This window comes from Antechinus flavipes, chromosome 5, assembly GCF_016432865.1.
Source record: "Antechinus flavipes isolate AdamAnt ecotype Samford, QLD, Australia chromosome 5, AdamAnt_v2, whole genome shotgun sequence".
In the NCBI taxonomy this organism is placed as follows: domain Eukaryota; kingdom Metazoa; phylum Chordata; class Mammalia; order Dasyuromorphia; family Dasyuridae; genus Antechinus; species Antechinus flavipes.
In genome coordinates this window covers 62,880,690-62,896,815 of record NC_067402.1, presented here as the reverse complement: position 1 = coordinate 62,896,815, position 16,126 = coordinate 62,880,690, and the positions used below count along the sequence as shown (strand labels likewise).

General features: G+C 34.2%; 1 protein-coding gene across 4 annotated transcripts in view; it reads left to right on the top strand.

Moving 5' to 3' along the window:
• Positions 1-16,126, top strand: part of LOC127564472 (protein adenylyltransferase SelO-like) — a 72,775-nt gene that overhangs the window by 14,280 nt on the left and 42,369 nt on the right. For all 4 annotated transcript variants that reach the window (XR_007954281.1, XR_007954280.1, XM_052001017.1 and 1 more), the window contains exons 2-8: positions 4,712-4,830; positions 6,347-6,475; positions 11,120-11,184; positions 11,271-11,327; positions 11,436-11,534; positions 12,199-12,266; positions 13,109-13,196. Coding sequence is in view for 2 of the 4 variants with exons in the window: in XM_052001017.1 (XP_051856977.1) it covers positions 4,712-4,830; positions 6,347-6,475; positions 11,120-11,184; positions 11,271-11,327; positions 11,436-11,534; positions 12,199-12,266; positions 13,109-13,196 (625 nt within the window). In the remaining 2 variants the exon portion in view is untranslated. The remainder of the gene's footprint in view (positions 1-4,711; positions 4,831-6,346; positions 6,476-11,119; positions 11,185-11,270; positions 11,328-11,435; positions 11,535-12,198; positions 12,267-13,108; positions 13,197-16,126) is intronic.

The following is a 16,126-nucleotide window of genomic DNA, read 5'->3' as shown; positions in this document are numbered from 1 at the left end:
CTGAACTAAAAGAAGGCTGCCTCCAGAGACCCCAGGAAAACCCCAACAAGAGAATATTACATTTTAGAGAGAATATTACAATATAGTTCAGGGTTTGTCTTGGCAGGTAATATTTTATTTTGTCTATAGTAATTTTAAATGGAATTTATATTTCTTGCTGCTGGGCTTTATTAGTAATATATAAAAATGCTGATGATTTGTATGGATTTATTTTTATATCCCGTGACTTTGCTAAAGCTGTTAATTGTTTCAAGTAGGTTTTGGATGATTCTCCAAGTATACCATCTTATCATCTGCAAAGAGTGATAGTTTTATCTTCTCATTGCATATTCTTTCATTTCTTTTTCTTTTCTTATTGCTAAAGCTAACATTTCTAGTATAATATTGAATAGTAGTGGTGATAATGTGCATCCTTATTTCACTGCTGATCTTATTGGGAATGTGTCTAGCTTTTCTCCATTACAAATAATGCTTGTTGATGGTTTTAGATAAATGCTGCTTATCATTTTAAGGAAAACTCCCTTTATTTCTATGCCCTTGAGTGTTTTTTTTTTTTTTAATAATAAGAATGGGTCTTGTATTTTGTCAAAACCTTTTTCTGCATCTGTTAAAATTATCATATGGTTTTGTTATTGATATGGTCAATTATGGCAATAGTTTTCGTGATATTGAATCAGCCCAGCATTCCTGGTATAAATCCCACTTGGTCATAAAAAGTTATCTTGCTGGTGGTTGTAATTTGATACTATTTTATTTAAAAATTTTGTATCAATATTCATTAGGAAGATTGGTCTGTAATTTTTTTTCTCTGTTTTGGCTCCTCATGGTTTAGGTATTACCATATTTGTGTCATAGAGGAATTTGGCAGGACTCCTTTACCAATTTTTCCAAATAGTTTACATAATATTGGAATTAATTGTTCTTTAAACATTTGGTAAAATTCACTTGTAAATCTATCTGGCTCTAGAGATTTTTTGTAGGGAGTTTATTGATGGCTTGTTCCATTTCTTTTTCTAAAATGGGACTATTTAATTTATTTCTTCTTCTGTTAATCTGGATAATTTATACTTTTGTAAATTATAGTGTTCTAGTGCCAAAATGTAGTGTTCCCAGTAGTTTTCTGGAGATCTCCATTTCAGTAATCACCACAAGAATAGCCAGGTGTGAAAGTCCAAAAGTTTATTGTCTCCTCCTAGTGCTCAGCTAGCTTTCTCATAGCCTTCAGAGGGGACTTGGTTTCAGTGGAGAAAATGCAGGAGAGCCTGCCACCAGGAGCCAGACTGAAATTGGAATGAATCTCCTCCAGTCATTGCTGGCTGTTATATACTCCATTAACATGGGTGTGAATCTTGTGGAACTATATTAAGTACTAAGTACATGTACTGAATTAGAAAACTATTAAGCACCATGCTAAACTAGATAACCATTGTCTTTCAAGGCCATTGACTTAACACCTTGTAAGAATCCTTGTTTCAGAGTTCTGGCCCATAACAGTAAATATCCATCCATTTCAATTAGATTGTCAAATTTGCTGGCATAGAGTTGGACAAAATAGCTCCTAATTATTGCTTTAATTTCTCCTTCATTGGTGGGGATTTCACCCTTTTCATTTTTGATGCTGGTAATTTGTGGGTTTTTTTTTTTCTTTCCTTTTTCTAATCAAATTAACCAAAGGTTTACCTATTTTCCCCCCATAAAACAAAACTTAAGTTTGTTTTTTATTATTATTACAATACATAATAAATAATAAATAAATAAGTTTATTAATTAATTCAATAGTTTTCTTAGTTTTGATTTTATTAATCCTTTTTCAGAATTTATACTTTAGTATTTAATTGTTCCTTTTCCTAGCTTTTTTAGTTGCATATCAGATTCATTGATCTCTTCTTTCTCTGTATTATTCATGTAATAGCTATTTAGAGATATAAAATTTCACCTAAAACCTGCTTTCGCTGCAACGAAACGTGTCTCATTGTCATTTTCTTGGATGAAATTATTCTTTCTGTGATTTGTTGAGTAATCCACTCGTTCTTTAGAATTAGATGATTTAATTTAGCTTTTTAGTCTATTTTTCTCTAGCTTTTTATTGAATGTAATTTTTATTGCATTGGAATCTGAAAAGGAAGCATTTACTATTTCTGTTTTTCTGCATTCGATTCTTAGGTTTTTATGGATTAATACATAGCCAATTTTTGTGTAGGTGCCATGTGCTGCTGAAAAAATGGTTTATCACTTTCTATCCCTCTCCAATTTTCTCTAGAGGTCTATCATGTTTAAATTTTATAAGATTCTATTAACTTCCCTAGTTTCTTTTAGATCTATTTTTGCTTTTTGCTTTACCTGAGATCAAAATTGCTCCCCTATTTTTTTTTTTTTTTTGCTGTTACTGAAGCATAATAAATTCTGCTCTAGCCTTTTAGCCTTACTCTGTAGGTATTTCTGTTTGAAATGTGTTTCTTGTAAACAACATATTGATTTTTAATTCACCCTGCTATTTGCTTCCATTTTATGGGGGAGTTTACCCCATTCATTCATTCATAGTTATGATTACCAGCTGTGTACTCGCCATCTTATATTCTCCCTTGTATATACTTTGGTTTTCTCTTTTCATTGTGTCCCTACTTAGTAGTGTTTTGTTTTTAATCCACCCCACCTTCTTCCTGTCCTCCCTTCTATCACTCCTCTTCTTTTCTCTTAACCTGTTCTTCTAGTATTTCTGTTTTTCCTTCTACCTAGCCCCTCCCCTTTCTTTCCTTTCTCCTTTTACGTCTTTATCCAGTAAGATAACTTTCTATACTGAAATGGGTGAATCTGTTATTCCCTCTTTGAGCCCCAACTGATACTATTAAGCTTCAGACAATGCTCATTCACTTCCCTTCTTTTCCTCTTTTGTAATAGATTTTTTGTGTTCTAATTTGTTTCATTTTACCTTCCTTTTTGTCTTGTCCCAGTACAATCCTTTTTTTCCTACTCCCTTCCCCCCCCCCCTGTCTTTTTCTTTGATATCATTACATCAGAGTCAATTCATATCTATACCTTCCATCCACATATGCTCCCTGTAACTGCCCCAATAAAAGAAAGATACAGTTCTCCAGGGTTACAAGTATCATTTTTCCATCTAGGGATGTGAACAGTTTAATCTTCAAATAATGTTTTTTCTCCCTGTTTGCTTTTCTATGCATCTCTTGAGTCCTGTGTTTCAGGACCAAAATTTCTGTTTAATTCTGGTTTTTTCAATAGAAATGATTGAAAATCCTACTTCATTGAACATCCATCTCCTCCCTTGAAATATGATGGGTAGATAATTCTTGGTTATGAGGATAGGTCCTTTGCCTTTTGGAATATAATATTCCAGGCCCTCCAATCCTTTTTTTTTTTTTTTTTTTTTTGTAGAAGTTGTCAGATTCTGAGTAATCCTGATTGTGACTTCTAGATACTTTAATTGTTTTTTGTCTCCCCCCACCCCCTCCTCTGGAAAGCTTGTACAATTTTTTTTCTTTTGAGATTATAATCCTGTAATTCTGCAAAAGTGTACCTTGGGGTTTTCCTTGTGGAATCTCTCTCTAGAGGTGGTCAATGGATTCTTTCAATGACTTTCCTTCCACTTGGTTTTAATACATCAGGTCGGTTTTCCTCGATGATCTCTTGAAGAATACTATCCAGACTCCTTTTTTGGTTATGGCTTTCAGGTAGAACAATTATTTTTAAATTTTCTTTCTTGGATCTATTTTCTAGGTCAGCTATTTTTGTAATGAGATATTTTACATTTTCTTTAATTTCTTCATTTTTTACTTTGTTTGATTCTTGATGTCTCATAGAGTCATTAGCTTCCATTTGCCCAGTTCTAGTTTTTAATATATGATTTTCTTCAGTTAGCTTTTGTATCTCTTTTTCCATTTGATACATCTACTTTTCAAATTGTTGTTTTCTTCAGTGGATTTTTAAAAATACATTTGGCCTATTATGTTTTTTAAAGAATTGGTTTCTCCAGTGGATTTTTTTGCATTTGACTCATTGTATTTTTTAAGTAATTGTTTTCCGGCTGTTGGTTCTTTCTTGCATACCTCTTGTTTCTTTTCCCAATTTTTCTCCTACCTCTCTTATTTGCCTTTTAAAGTCTTTTATGACTGTTTCCAAGAAGTCTCTGACTTGAGAAGAAAAATTGGAAAAAGCAACAAGAGTTGAGGATGACACCTATACTGTAAAACAGCACCTACTCACCTGCTTTGATCTAGCAAAGAAGACTGAGAAGAAATAGGTAGGAGGAAGAGTGTCACAGAAACCTAGAAGGAAGAGAATTATCAAAAACAAGGAGGTAATCAGCAGTGGAAAAGAGGAATTTTCTTTACCAGTATTTTATTTGTAATACTAAAAGTATGAAAAAGGACACATTTACTATGTGGGAAATGAAGTAAGTATACGATTATTACTTGATGAATTCTTCTATAATAATAGCTTTTTATTTTTCAAAATACATGAAAAAGTAGTTTCCTTGCAAAACCTTGTGTTCCAATTTGTTCCCCTTCCTTTCCCCCCTTTCCTAGACAAGTAATCCAATATAATAATCCAATATAAGTAGATGTGCAGTTCTTCTAAACATATTTCTACATTTAACTTGATGAAATTTAGCTTTGAGTTTGTATGTTGTTGTCGTAGGCTAAATGAATAAGAGTGAATGTAAAAGAGTCTTTTTTTTTTTTTTTCCTACCAGGTGTGTTGCCAATTGATCCAATTTGTGAAAATTATGTTCGCCAAGTGAGAAACTGTATTTTTTCTGTTGTCTACCCTACTCCTTTCAAATCAAAGACTCGTCTTGTAGCAGTATCAAAGGTTAGGATCTTTTTGAATTAAAAAAAAATTAAAATACTTTTTTCAAGTCCTTAAAACATTCATTTATTCCCCTCTCCCCGTTTCCTAATTTTTATTTTCAAAATACATGCAAAGATAGTTTTCAACATTCATTGTTATAAAACTTTGTGTTCCAAATTTTTTCTCCCCCTATTGCCTTCCCCTAGACAGCAAGTAATCTAGTATAGGTTAAACATGTGCAATTCTTCTAAACATATTTCCTCATTTATCATTCTGCATAAGAAAAATTAGATCAAAAAGGGAAAAAAAAATGAGAAAGAAAAAAATGCAAGCAAAAAACAAGAGTGAAAATACTATGTTGTGATCCACACTCAGTTCTCACAATCCTCTCTCTAGGTGCAGATGGCTTTTTTCATCACAGGTCTATTGGAATTGGCCTGAATCTCCTCATTGTTAAGGAGCCACATCCATCAGAATTGATCATTATTTAATCTTGTATTTGTTTACAATGTTCTCTTGGTTCTACTCACTTCACTTAGCATCAGTTCATATAAGTCTCTCCAGGCCTCTTTGAAATCATCCTGCTGATTGTTTCTTATAGAACAATCATATTCCATAACATTCATATACCATAACTTACCCAGCCATTCCCCAACTGGTGGACATCCACTCAGTTTCCAGTTCTTTGCTACTACAAAAAGGGCTGCCACAAACATTTTTGCATATGTATGTCCTTTTTCCTTTTTTATGATCTCTTTGGGATATGGACCCTGTAGAGACACTTCTGGATCAAAGGGTATACATAGTTTGATAGCCTTTTGGGCATATTTACAAATTGTTCTCCGAAGTAGTTGGATCGGTTCACAATTCCATCAATGTTTTTGGTGTCCCAGTAAAACATTTGTAATGTGTCCTATTAGACTTAATATATGTAGTGAGTAAATTTTTGCTATTGCATTTAATTTATTCAAATACCTTCATGATCTCACAGTCTTATAAATGAGCATGCAAATATAATATCTGACATTCAGGTTTTTTTCTCAGCACTAATAGCTATTGGAAAATATCATTGGGGTGATGGCAATAGGTTAAAATTTTATATAATCCTGAAAATATTCTTGACAAGCCAGCTGTAAGCTATTCTCCAATGATATCATCATATTCCATGGTTCCAATTGAAAAGTTAATAATTTTCAGTTGTATAAAGATCTTAGTACTGAAAAGGAAAGGTAGTATTTTTCAGACTATAATCTTTGTGAATACAACTTTAAGAAAAAAAACCCCAAAACTTTCCAGTGAAGTAGAATTAGAATTTTTTTTCTTGTTAGTACTTGTTAATATAGGTAACTGAACTTCCAAATTTTCCAGATATTATTGATGAATGTAAAAATGAACAGATCTTTTGGAGCTAGATTATTAACAATGCATTTATTGAAATGACTATATCTTTTCCTTCTGTTTCCCTTTGTCATGTTTACTGTGATAGAAAATTAGTAGAAAACCTATTTACATTTTTTATTATGTAATTTTTTTTCAGGATGTTCTGGAAAATATTTTGGACCTTGATCTTTCTGTTTCAAAAACAAATGATTTTCTTCAGCTTGTAAGTGGTGAAAAGATAGTATCTGGCTCTATTCCATTGGCCCATAGATATGGAGGTCATCAGGTAAAGTTAATTCTATAATATGGAAATATAAACATTTTTTAGTTACCATTTAAGTTAGGAAGTTGTTGTTCATTAATTTCCTTGGTCTAGAATATTGAGAATTGAACAAGTTGATTTTAGAATATTTTAATACTTGTAAGGGTCCTCAAACTACGGCCCGTGGGCCAGATGTGGCAGCTGAGGACATTTATTCCCCCTCACTCAGGGCTATGAAGTTTCTTTATTTAAAGGCCCACAAAACAAATTTTTTGTTTTTACTATAGTCCGGCCCTCCAACAGTCTGAAGGACAGTGAACTGGCCCCCTATTTAAAAAGTTTGAAGACCCCTGAGTCTTAAAGTATACATATTATATGTATATTTCACCATTTATAGCATCACTGTCAGAGTTATTTTCTAGGTCCTAAATGGTCTGGATGGAGCCATGGAAAGAATAGCTATTATTACTAGATAGCTATCTAGATACTAGATAAATAGATGGATAGAAATATCACATCTCTGTAAGTTACTTATCTTTCCAAGATAAGTAAGACAGATTATGTCTCTGTACAGAGGTCTGTGTTATTATTGTATCTTAAGGTAATGTATACTGACTGAGACCTATAGATTCTTTTTTGGACAATTCTGTCTTCCCCTCAGAAAGAACCTATCCTTTTATACATTGGTACTTGAGGGTCTAATATCACTATGTTGCCTCAGCTTGATGAGTTCAAATGTAGACATTATAGCTTTTTGCTATTTGAGGATCAGCCCAGTGGTTTTCTGTACCCTTTGCATGTATTCATACATGGACTCCTTTGGGGCCAAATGGACCTTTTTATTTTTGACAACCCCAATTTCTCAGAGGGCCTGATAAAACTCTGCTCTTGGGCAAATCACATTTTCCTTCATTGTTTCTGAATTTCTATATCTGTTGAATAATTGAATTGAACTGGACCTCTAAAGTATTTTTTTAGCTCTAAATCTATTATCCTATGATACTTGTGAAACCCAGGTTCATAGAGATGAAGTGACTAGGAACCATTTGAAAGGTATTTGTCTCCTTCTGTTATGGTGTATGATCTCCCTAATAGATGCCATGAAAGGACATAGGTTTAAGGCAATGAGATATGCAAAAGAAGGTAGGGTAGGGTACTCAAGTAAAATGAAAAAGGAAATTCATTAGCATAGGGTTAGTTGTTCAAGCCCTATTAAATTTTTGGGGGCAAGATAATACTTATTTAATATTTATTGGCTCTTCTCAAACTTGGGCTCCTTGAGAGCTAGTCTATATTATGGCCCTTTTGTAATGTCAACTCAAACGCCATCATTCATGAGCCTCCACATGAGCCTATGCTTCTTCTGACTCAAATAGGGGCATTTCCAGTTTTCTTAGTCTATATTTGGTCTCTGTGCCCAGATGGCTCTGGAGGGGAAAGTGAGGCAGGTGACCCTGCCCAGCCCTCCCTCACTTAATTCCAATTCCAGTTGCATGTCATGGCTTCCCCTCCCTGATGTCATGGGCCTCTTTGAGAGCAAAGGACAAAAACAACCACCACCACCACCACCTGTGATTGATAAAGTTAGCCAAATGACAAATTGGTTCAAAGCAAAAGACATTTATTCAAATAGCATAGAAAAATAAGAGGAGAGTTGGATTTCACTTAGCTCTCATTAAACAGGAGGTAAAGGTACAGGTCTCCTACAAGTTACTATGTAGCTGGTAGGGGAGAAAATAATGTATGTAGGGAATGTGAAACTGAAACACAATGATACAAGCTGACATACATAGAGAACATCTAGGGAGGGAAACTTGTATAGGGAAGCCAAGTGGCTTGGGAATACAGGGGCAGATAGAAGGGAAACAATGTAGCTAAGGAACATGTGTGACTGGGCATGCGTGGCTCCAGTGGAGAGCCAGCCCTGTCCTTTGGCAATGTTGTCATGCTTCTCCCTCTTGGGAGTTGCTGTGGAGCTCTGCTAGGGGTCATCTCCATTGAGTTGTTACTGATCATTTGTGATGAGTTTCTGCTGTTGTCTGCTTCTATTTTTGCTCTTTAACTGGGATTCAACTTCTTTATGGTCTGTTGCTACAGTTGCTAGGGTCTTAGAAGTGTAGAACTTCATTTTTGGAACTAGTCTATTCATTAGCTAGTCATTGGAACTAGTCATTCAGTAGAGCTAGTCTAATTTTGATACCACAATAACAGATCATGTATAGATTTAATTCACTTGATATTTCAAAGTGATTTAATTTGTTTGAGTTTTATAGGCATGTCAATTGATTAGGGCTATAAAAATTCATCATTTTGTGGCAGTCTTTCTGTGTTGATGCTCTTTAAACTAAGACTGGTTTTAGTTTTTTACCAGTCTATACTTGAAGCCCTTTCTGTCATGGAAAAATCTTTCAGAGTTTTCTCTCAACTGGCATAGTTTTTTGTTTTTTGGTTTTGCTAAGGTAATTGGGATTAAGTGACTTGTCCAGGGTCACGCAACTAGGAAGTGTTAAGTGTCTGAGGCCACATATGAACTCAGGTCCTCCTGACTTCAGGGCTGGTGCTCTATCTACTGTGCCACCTAACTGCACCCTCCCCCTCCCCCCTTTTTTTTTTTAAATTGTGATTTGGTTTGTTCTAGACCTGCAATATCATCACTGAGGAGTATGGAAACTCTTTCCAAAGAAATGCAGGTCACCAACTCTTTTCTAGTTTATAATTAAGGAACTGCCTGTTGTCACTCAATCTGTAAATTCTGGGGGGGGGGGTTAATGACTTAGGGTGGTCCCACAATCAGTATTTGTGACAGGAAGGTAACCCAAGTGTGGCATGCATTATGTTATAAATGCCTGTTTGGCATAGTTTTTAAGAATGGAGGAGAACTTTTATACTACAATATAGTATCAGGATAGAATTTATTAATGTGACATATTTAATTATTAACATGACATATTTAATTGGTACCCTCAATGCATTAATCATGCAGTATTAAAGGCGACAGATTTTTTTTTTTATTTGTGCCTTATTATTCAGGAATCAAATTAGGCCACAGACTTCACATTTTGCCTCTAGATTTTTTTCCATAAATTAAATATTTACTAAAGTGATAAATTTAAGTGTCTATTTGCCTTCTATTAGCTTGGCTTTGATAGAGTAAACCTTTACCCTGGAGAAACTATTGCTTTTAGTAAACCCAGCTTGAGTACATGGACATTTGGATCCCTGCCAGATCTTTATTAAGAGCAATATTTTACAAATCCTTGGCTATGTTCTTCTTAATTTCTCTTTCTAGTCTATCTTATGTTTTGTTATTATTATTATTACTAATAATATTAACACTTCACTTATAACTAGTTTGTTGCCATACATAACATCTTCCTCATAAAATACTTGTTCAGTCATTTTTCTTCTTTTTAAAAAAAGCTTTTTATTTTCAAAACATATGCATAATAATAGTTATGGAAATATGTATAGAAGAATTGTACACGTTCAACATATATTGGATTACTTGTCTTCTAGAGGAGGGGGTGGGGGGAAGAGAGGGAAAAAATTTGGAACACAAGATTTGGCAGAGGTGAATGTTGAAAATTATGCATACATTTGAAAATAAAAAACTTTAATAATAAAAAATTTTTTTAAAAAATGCATAGACAGTTTTCAATGTTCACCTTGCAAAACCTTGTGTTCCAGAATTTTTTCTCCCTCCCTTCCCCTACTCCTTCCCCTAGATGGCAAATAATCCAATATATGTTTATTATGTGTAATTCTTCTATACATATTTCCACATTTATCATGCTGTACAAGAAAAATCTGATCAGAAAGGAAAAAAAAGAGAAAGAAAACAAAATTAAGCAAAAAAGTGAAAATACTATGTTGTAATCCACATTCAGTCTATAATCCTCTCTCTGGATACAGATACCTCTTTCTATCACAAATCCATGGGAATTGGCCTTTCCATCGCAATCCATTGTATCCAACTCTTTGTAAACCCCTTTGGTGTTTTCTTGCCAAAAATATTGGAGTGGTTGGCCCTTTCCTTCTCCAACTCATTTTATACATAAAGAAGCTGAATTAAACAGGATGAAAAGACTTGCTCAGGTCACCAGATTTGAACTCAGCAAGAGAGGAGTCTTCTGATTCCTAGTGCAGTTTTCTAACTAGGACTGCTAACTTCTGTACCACCCAGCTGCCCCTACACTAACCCCTTAGATAATACAAATATTTTATGTTCATTTTACAATTCAGCAAATAAGTCTTGTTGACTTACAAAGAATCACATAGCTAATAAATATCAAAGCCAGCATTCAGAATGGGTCTTCTAAATCCAAAACCAGAATTGTTCTACTACACTTTGTTTTGTATCTTCCTGTTTCCATTATTGCTTTTCACTCTGTGTTTCATACTTCTAATTTCTCCTGATTACATCCATGATACAGAGATCTTCCTAATGGATAAGATAACCATATACCTAAAAATTAGCTAAACATACTTTATGTTTTTCTCATTTAGAACCAAGTCATTCATTATCATAACCCCAGAGTGACTTAATTAACTAATGTCCTTTTAAAACAACAGAAAAAGGTGGTCAGTGAGTAAACTCCTCCCCACTAATTCTTAAGAAATGTAATTAATTAAAGATATCTTTAGTAATTTAAATTTTTTTCCCCCAAGTTTGGAAGTTGGGAAGATCAGCTTGGGGATGGAAGAGCGCACCTTATTGGAATATACACAAACAGGTATCTGATGTTTTACAGAAAAAATATTTTGCATTTCTTTGAGTTAGACAAGGGGAAATTATAATATGTTGATATTCTTTTGGAAGGTATGGTGAAAGATGGGAACTCCAGTTAAAAGGCTCCGGAAAGACCCCATACTCACGGTAGAGTTTCATGCTTTTTTAGTCGTCCAGGTAGAATTGTAATGCTTTTAAACTTTTAAATAAAATTTTGTTGTTGTTGTTGTTGTTGGTGTTTTTAACTTTCTGTAGAATTGGTGATGGAAGAGCTGTGCTGCGTTCCTCCGTGAGAGAATTTTTAGCTAGTGAGGCCTTGCACTATCTTGGCATTTCAACAAGCAGAGCTTTAAGGTAGCCCTCTTTTAAAAATTTATAACAATAATTATGAAACTTACTTTTAGGACTAGATTAATGCTACCTTCCAGAAATGCTTACTTGAGTAAGTATACTAAGTGTGATAGTTATATTATCTACAGAGGGATAATATAAGCTAACTTAGAGGCCTTGTATAATTCTGATAAAAAAGCTAAGTTATCTGTACTGCTCAAAAATACAATTATAACAATTCAGCATTTTGCCTGCTTCTTGAAATAATGGCATGGCTGCAGCTGAGCTGCCATGATAAAAAGTAATTTTAAAAAACACTTCAAGTTGTATATTAGCAGAGCAACATTTGCTATTTTTATTACTTAGCAGTACTTTAATTTATGAACCAGTTTCTTATTTTCATTCATTTTCCTTCTTACATCTTGAACAACTTTTTTTTTTTTTTTAACTAATACAGGTATTTGGTTTATTTATAAATGTAACCAATGATGCTATAATTATAAGCAAGTATTTTATTAAAAAGATTGCTCTGTGGCCTATAAAATTTCTCTTTATATAATTTGTGGTATAAAGTGATACTATTTAGGCAGTGGAAATATTTTTCCCTGAATTCAAAACATTTCTGTTAATGAAAATACAACTTTAAAAGAGTTCAGTATCACTTACTTGATTATTTATTCCTTTTCAGTCTGGTTGTAAGTGATGATGATGTGTGGAGAGATGCTTTCTATAATGGAAATATTCAGAGAGAAAGAGGTAATGATAACATTTGAAAAACACTTTTCGGAAATTGAAGCTCATTTCACAAAGGCAAAAAAATTGTGAATCACATAATTATATATTCCCAATAATTATATGACATAAAAGTGAAATATATGTTGCTATTCCTTGTGCAAAATAGTTTTATTTCAGAAAGACATTCTAGATCTTTTGAAGTATCCTTTATTAAGGAGATGGGTAACCCATTTTGGAAATGTTTTCATTAAAATGGGGAAAGAAGGGAGAACTAGGATAAAAGTATTTAACTGAAAAGAAGAGAAAGATAAATAAGCACAAAGTCATGAATTTGTCAGATGTTCTTCTCACATTGCAGATAATTCATTTTAGTAAAATTATATTTTAATTTATTAAATTTTCTGATAAATCAGTTCTATTAAATCCACACGAATGAATGTAAGGCAGTGATAGTGGGGACAATAAAAACAGTAGATTGGCTGCTTCTTTCCCTTGTTAGATAATAGAATACATTTCTGTAGCTTTAAAATTTGCAAAGGAAAGTGGGTATCTCATCTTTTGGGAGCACTGCCCAAAGGATGGCCACTTTATTGTTTTAGTATTCCTAGAGGTGAGAGTCCTTAGTGGGAGTTCTAGAATTGGGAAAATCTCCTTGAGTAAGAGCCACATTAATTTGAAAATTTTACCAAGCTTTGTGCAATTTAATCTATGTGTAGATAACCAGAACCCGACTACTTCTAACAAATATTTTTCAGATGTGTTATAGTACTAAGATTTTATTGTAAAGATAATTTTATTTTTAAAAGTTCACACATTCTATTATATAAAATAGTTTTCTAAATTTTATAATGTTTCTATTTAAGGTGCAGTTGTTCTCCGCATTGCAAAATCATGGTTTCGCATTGGATCATTAGAAATTTTGGCTCATTATGGTGAACTGGATTTACTAAGGTCAATAAGTTATTTTTATAATGTGGTCAAAGACATTTTGACATATGTATATTTTCTTACATGCTATTAAAGATTTTCTGGGTTTTTTTATGAAGCAAAGTAAAAAAATCATTCAGTGAATAAGTATTAACTGATTGATTGTTTTGTACCTAATCCTTCATCAAGCACTATGCGAATATAAGGCAGGCCAGCTGGGTCTGAATGCCTTACATTTTAGTGTGACATGTAGCCGAAATCTGAAATTCTAGATGTACAACAGACAGGTGTAGTCTTGGGAATGCTTGCACTGAGGATTTGCCTGGAAACAATAGAATTTAGCTCATTTGTCTCTATGCTGAGTTGCTCCTAAGGAAATCGGCACTTGGCTCATGTTTGAGTCTTTTTTTTTTTTTACAAACTGTTAAGAGTCTTCAGCTTCTGTGTAAATAGTCAGGCTGACAATACATTACATAGAGAATTGGCTTTGTTTTATTCACTTGAAAACACACAAGAGAAGTCTTACACTGAAGTCCATATATTAGTCAAAGCAGTGTTCCCTCTCTCTTGTTACTTTCCCCAAAGACTTGCTTAGTTTTCCAAATTTAGCACAAACTAATTCTGCTTCTCTTTCTTTTTCTAGAGGAAAGAATTGGTGTTTCCCTAATATTGGCTACCTCTCACTGGTCCTGTCTCAACAGTATTAGTAGAGGATGAGGGCTAGATTAGTTACCACGATGGTGAAGATGGTGAGATCTCCCTTATTGTTCATTAGCTCTGACTCTTAATTCAAACTGGAACTCCTCTATTTGATCCAGGGATGTGTCACTGTCTAAGAACTCTTCAGTGTCCAGGAGATTTGTGCTTTAGAACTCCTTCTCATGTAAGAATTCATCATCACTTCACCATTGTGACTCCTATAGTTTTTATTCTTGCAACTTCTGCTGTACGAATGCAAGAACCTTTTCCCATTCAGACACTTCTGTGACAAGGTATTTCTCTCCTGTGATGAGGCTCTGTGGTTTTTTTGAGGAGCTTCCTCTGGATTTAGGAGAGCCCCAGTCTCAGGTGGTAGCCCCTCTTTTGCTTACAATTCTGGTTCTCTCTAAGAAGCTTGCAACGCTCAACTGCTTTCCCTTTTCAAGGAACCTGGAATCTTCAAGTGTAGCAGAAATGGAGGCTCACAAGAAAGGAAAGGAGAGTTGTTTTAAACATTTGTAGATTAGAGTGACATTCTCTTGTGTTTAGTGGTTTTAGATTAGGTTAAATAAATCCTGTCCTAAATTTAATATATTGTTAGCCTAAGTGCTTTCATTTCAGGGAGCTGAAGGTTCTTTTATTTTTTCTACTTTAATTCAACACAAACTAAATTCTGTTTCCAGGGTAAATTGTTAGTGCAGAATCCTGCTCTTCCAGTTCTTAGTCCACTGTTCACTCTCCTGATCTCTGAGCTTCTCATTGAAGGGTTGGAACTATATTAAAGGGGCCTTTGCCACGATTTGTATTTCACAGGGGTTTTTTTTTGGGCAGGCAATAGGGAGTCATTTCAGCATCTTTCTAGGCTTTAAATAAGGGAAGATCTGAGAGGAATTCAACTGAGAGAAACAGTTACATTTTAGGAAGGTAGAGATGTCTCCTTTGGTATAAGAATAAAAGGTTTTAATACATTATATTTTTTCTATTATTTAAATTTTATTAATACATTCTATAATTGCTGGAAGTTGTTTTAAAGAGAGATTCCATTTCCATAATTTTGGTTTCTCATTGTTGAGGTATGAGAAATGAGGGGTGAGAGATCCTTAAGCTGGTGTTGCAAATTTTTGCTAAAAAATTCTTAGTCCTGATCTGCTGGTGAGACTTTGGTAAAAAATGGATTTATTACACTGAGAAACAACTTCTCAGTGGGCCAAATTCTGATAGGATTTTTAGAAAAGGTTTGGGATACAGCCTTCAATTATATTGGACTTTTAAGGCCCTGGGGCTAGGGAGCGATCTCTAGATGAATTTGAGGGACTAATTTTCAATTCAATAAAGGGTGGTGATTGTTTTCCAGACCAAAGTGATTATCAGATCATTTGGGAGTGGGAGATTCCTGTGGGAACCAGATAGCTTTTCCTAGGGAGATTCAGGTGGGTAGGGACCATTTCCAAGTATTTCCCCAGGTCAGGGGGCCCATACTCCACAAAGATCAGGGAGAAGAGAGTCCTTATTGCATCATTATCAATTGGGAAATTTTGGCACATTAATGTAATAGAATATTACAATGTAGTGAAACAATAAATATGAGAAATATGTGGGGAAAATGGGGCTATGTGTCTATGGATGTGTAACACTGAATATAATGTAAAATTTTAAAAAGTTTTTTATTGAATTTAATCTTTTTAAATTTTTTAAATCTTTGTTATAAAACTTAGCAGAGGGGGAGAATGAAGAAATAGGGAAATTTGTTTTAAAAATGAAAAAAGATTTTAAATGATTTTGATGAGGTTCAGCACAGGGCAGAGAGTTGTTGGAACCCCTTCTGGTCAGCACAGGTCCTTCACAAAAGAATTTATGAACCCAAAAAGTTAGATTGGCAAAAAGAAGTTTATTGGCACTGAGAAGTTGACCTTTGCTAGTAAGACTGACTTCCTTCGTGTCAAGGTAAAAGTAAAAGTCTAGCAGAGGAGTCCTGGCAGAGAGATAGATGAAGTTCTTAGCCGAGAAGTCTCCTGGCATAGAAATCAACAGAGAGATAAAGAGAGGTGTGGTCCTGTTAGGCAAATAGTGAGAGAGATAAGGAGGGATTAACACTGAAAAGAGAATGTCTTCTCATTGGGCAGAGGGTACTCGAAGGCACCATTAAATCATAATGGCACCCAGGACAGGGCATTGGGAAGATGGCTGACACCTCTGGGCAATCCCTCCAGTGCTCTTCCTGTCTGAACTCAGGAAAGCACAGACTTCTGTAGTTC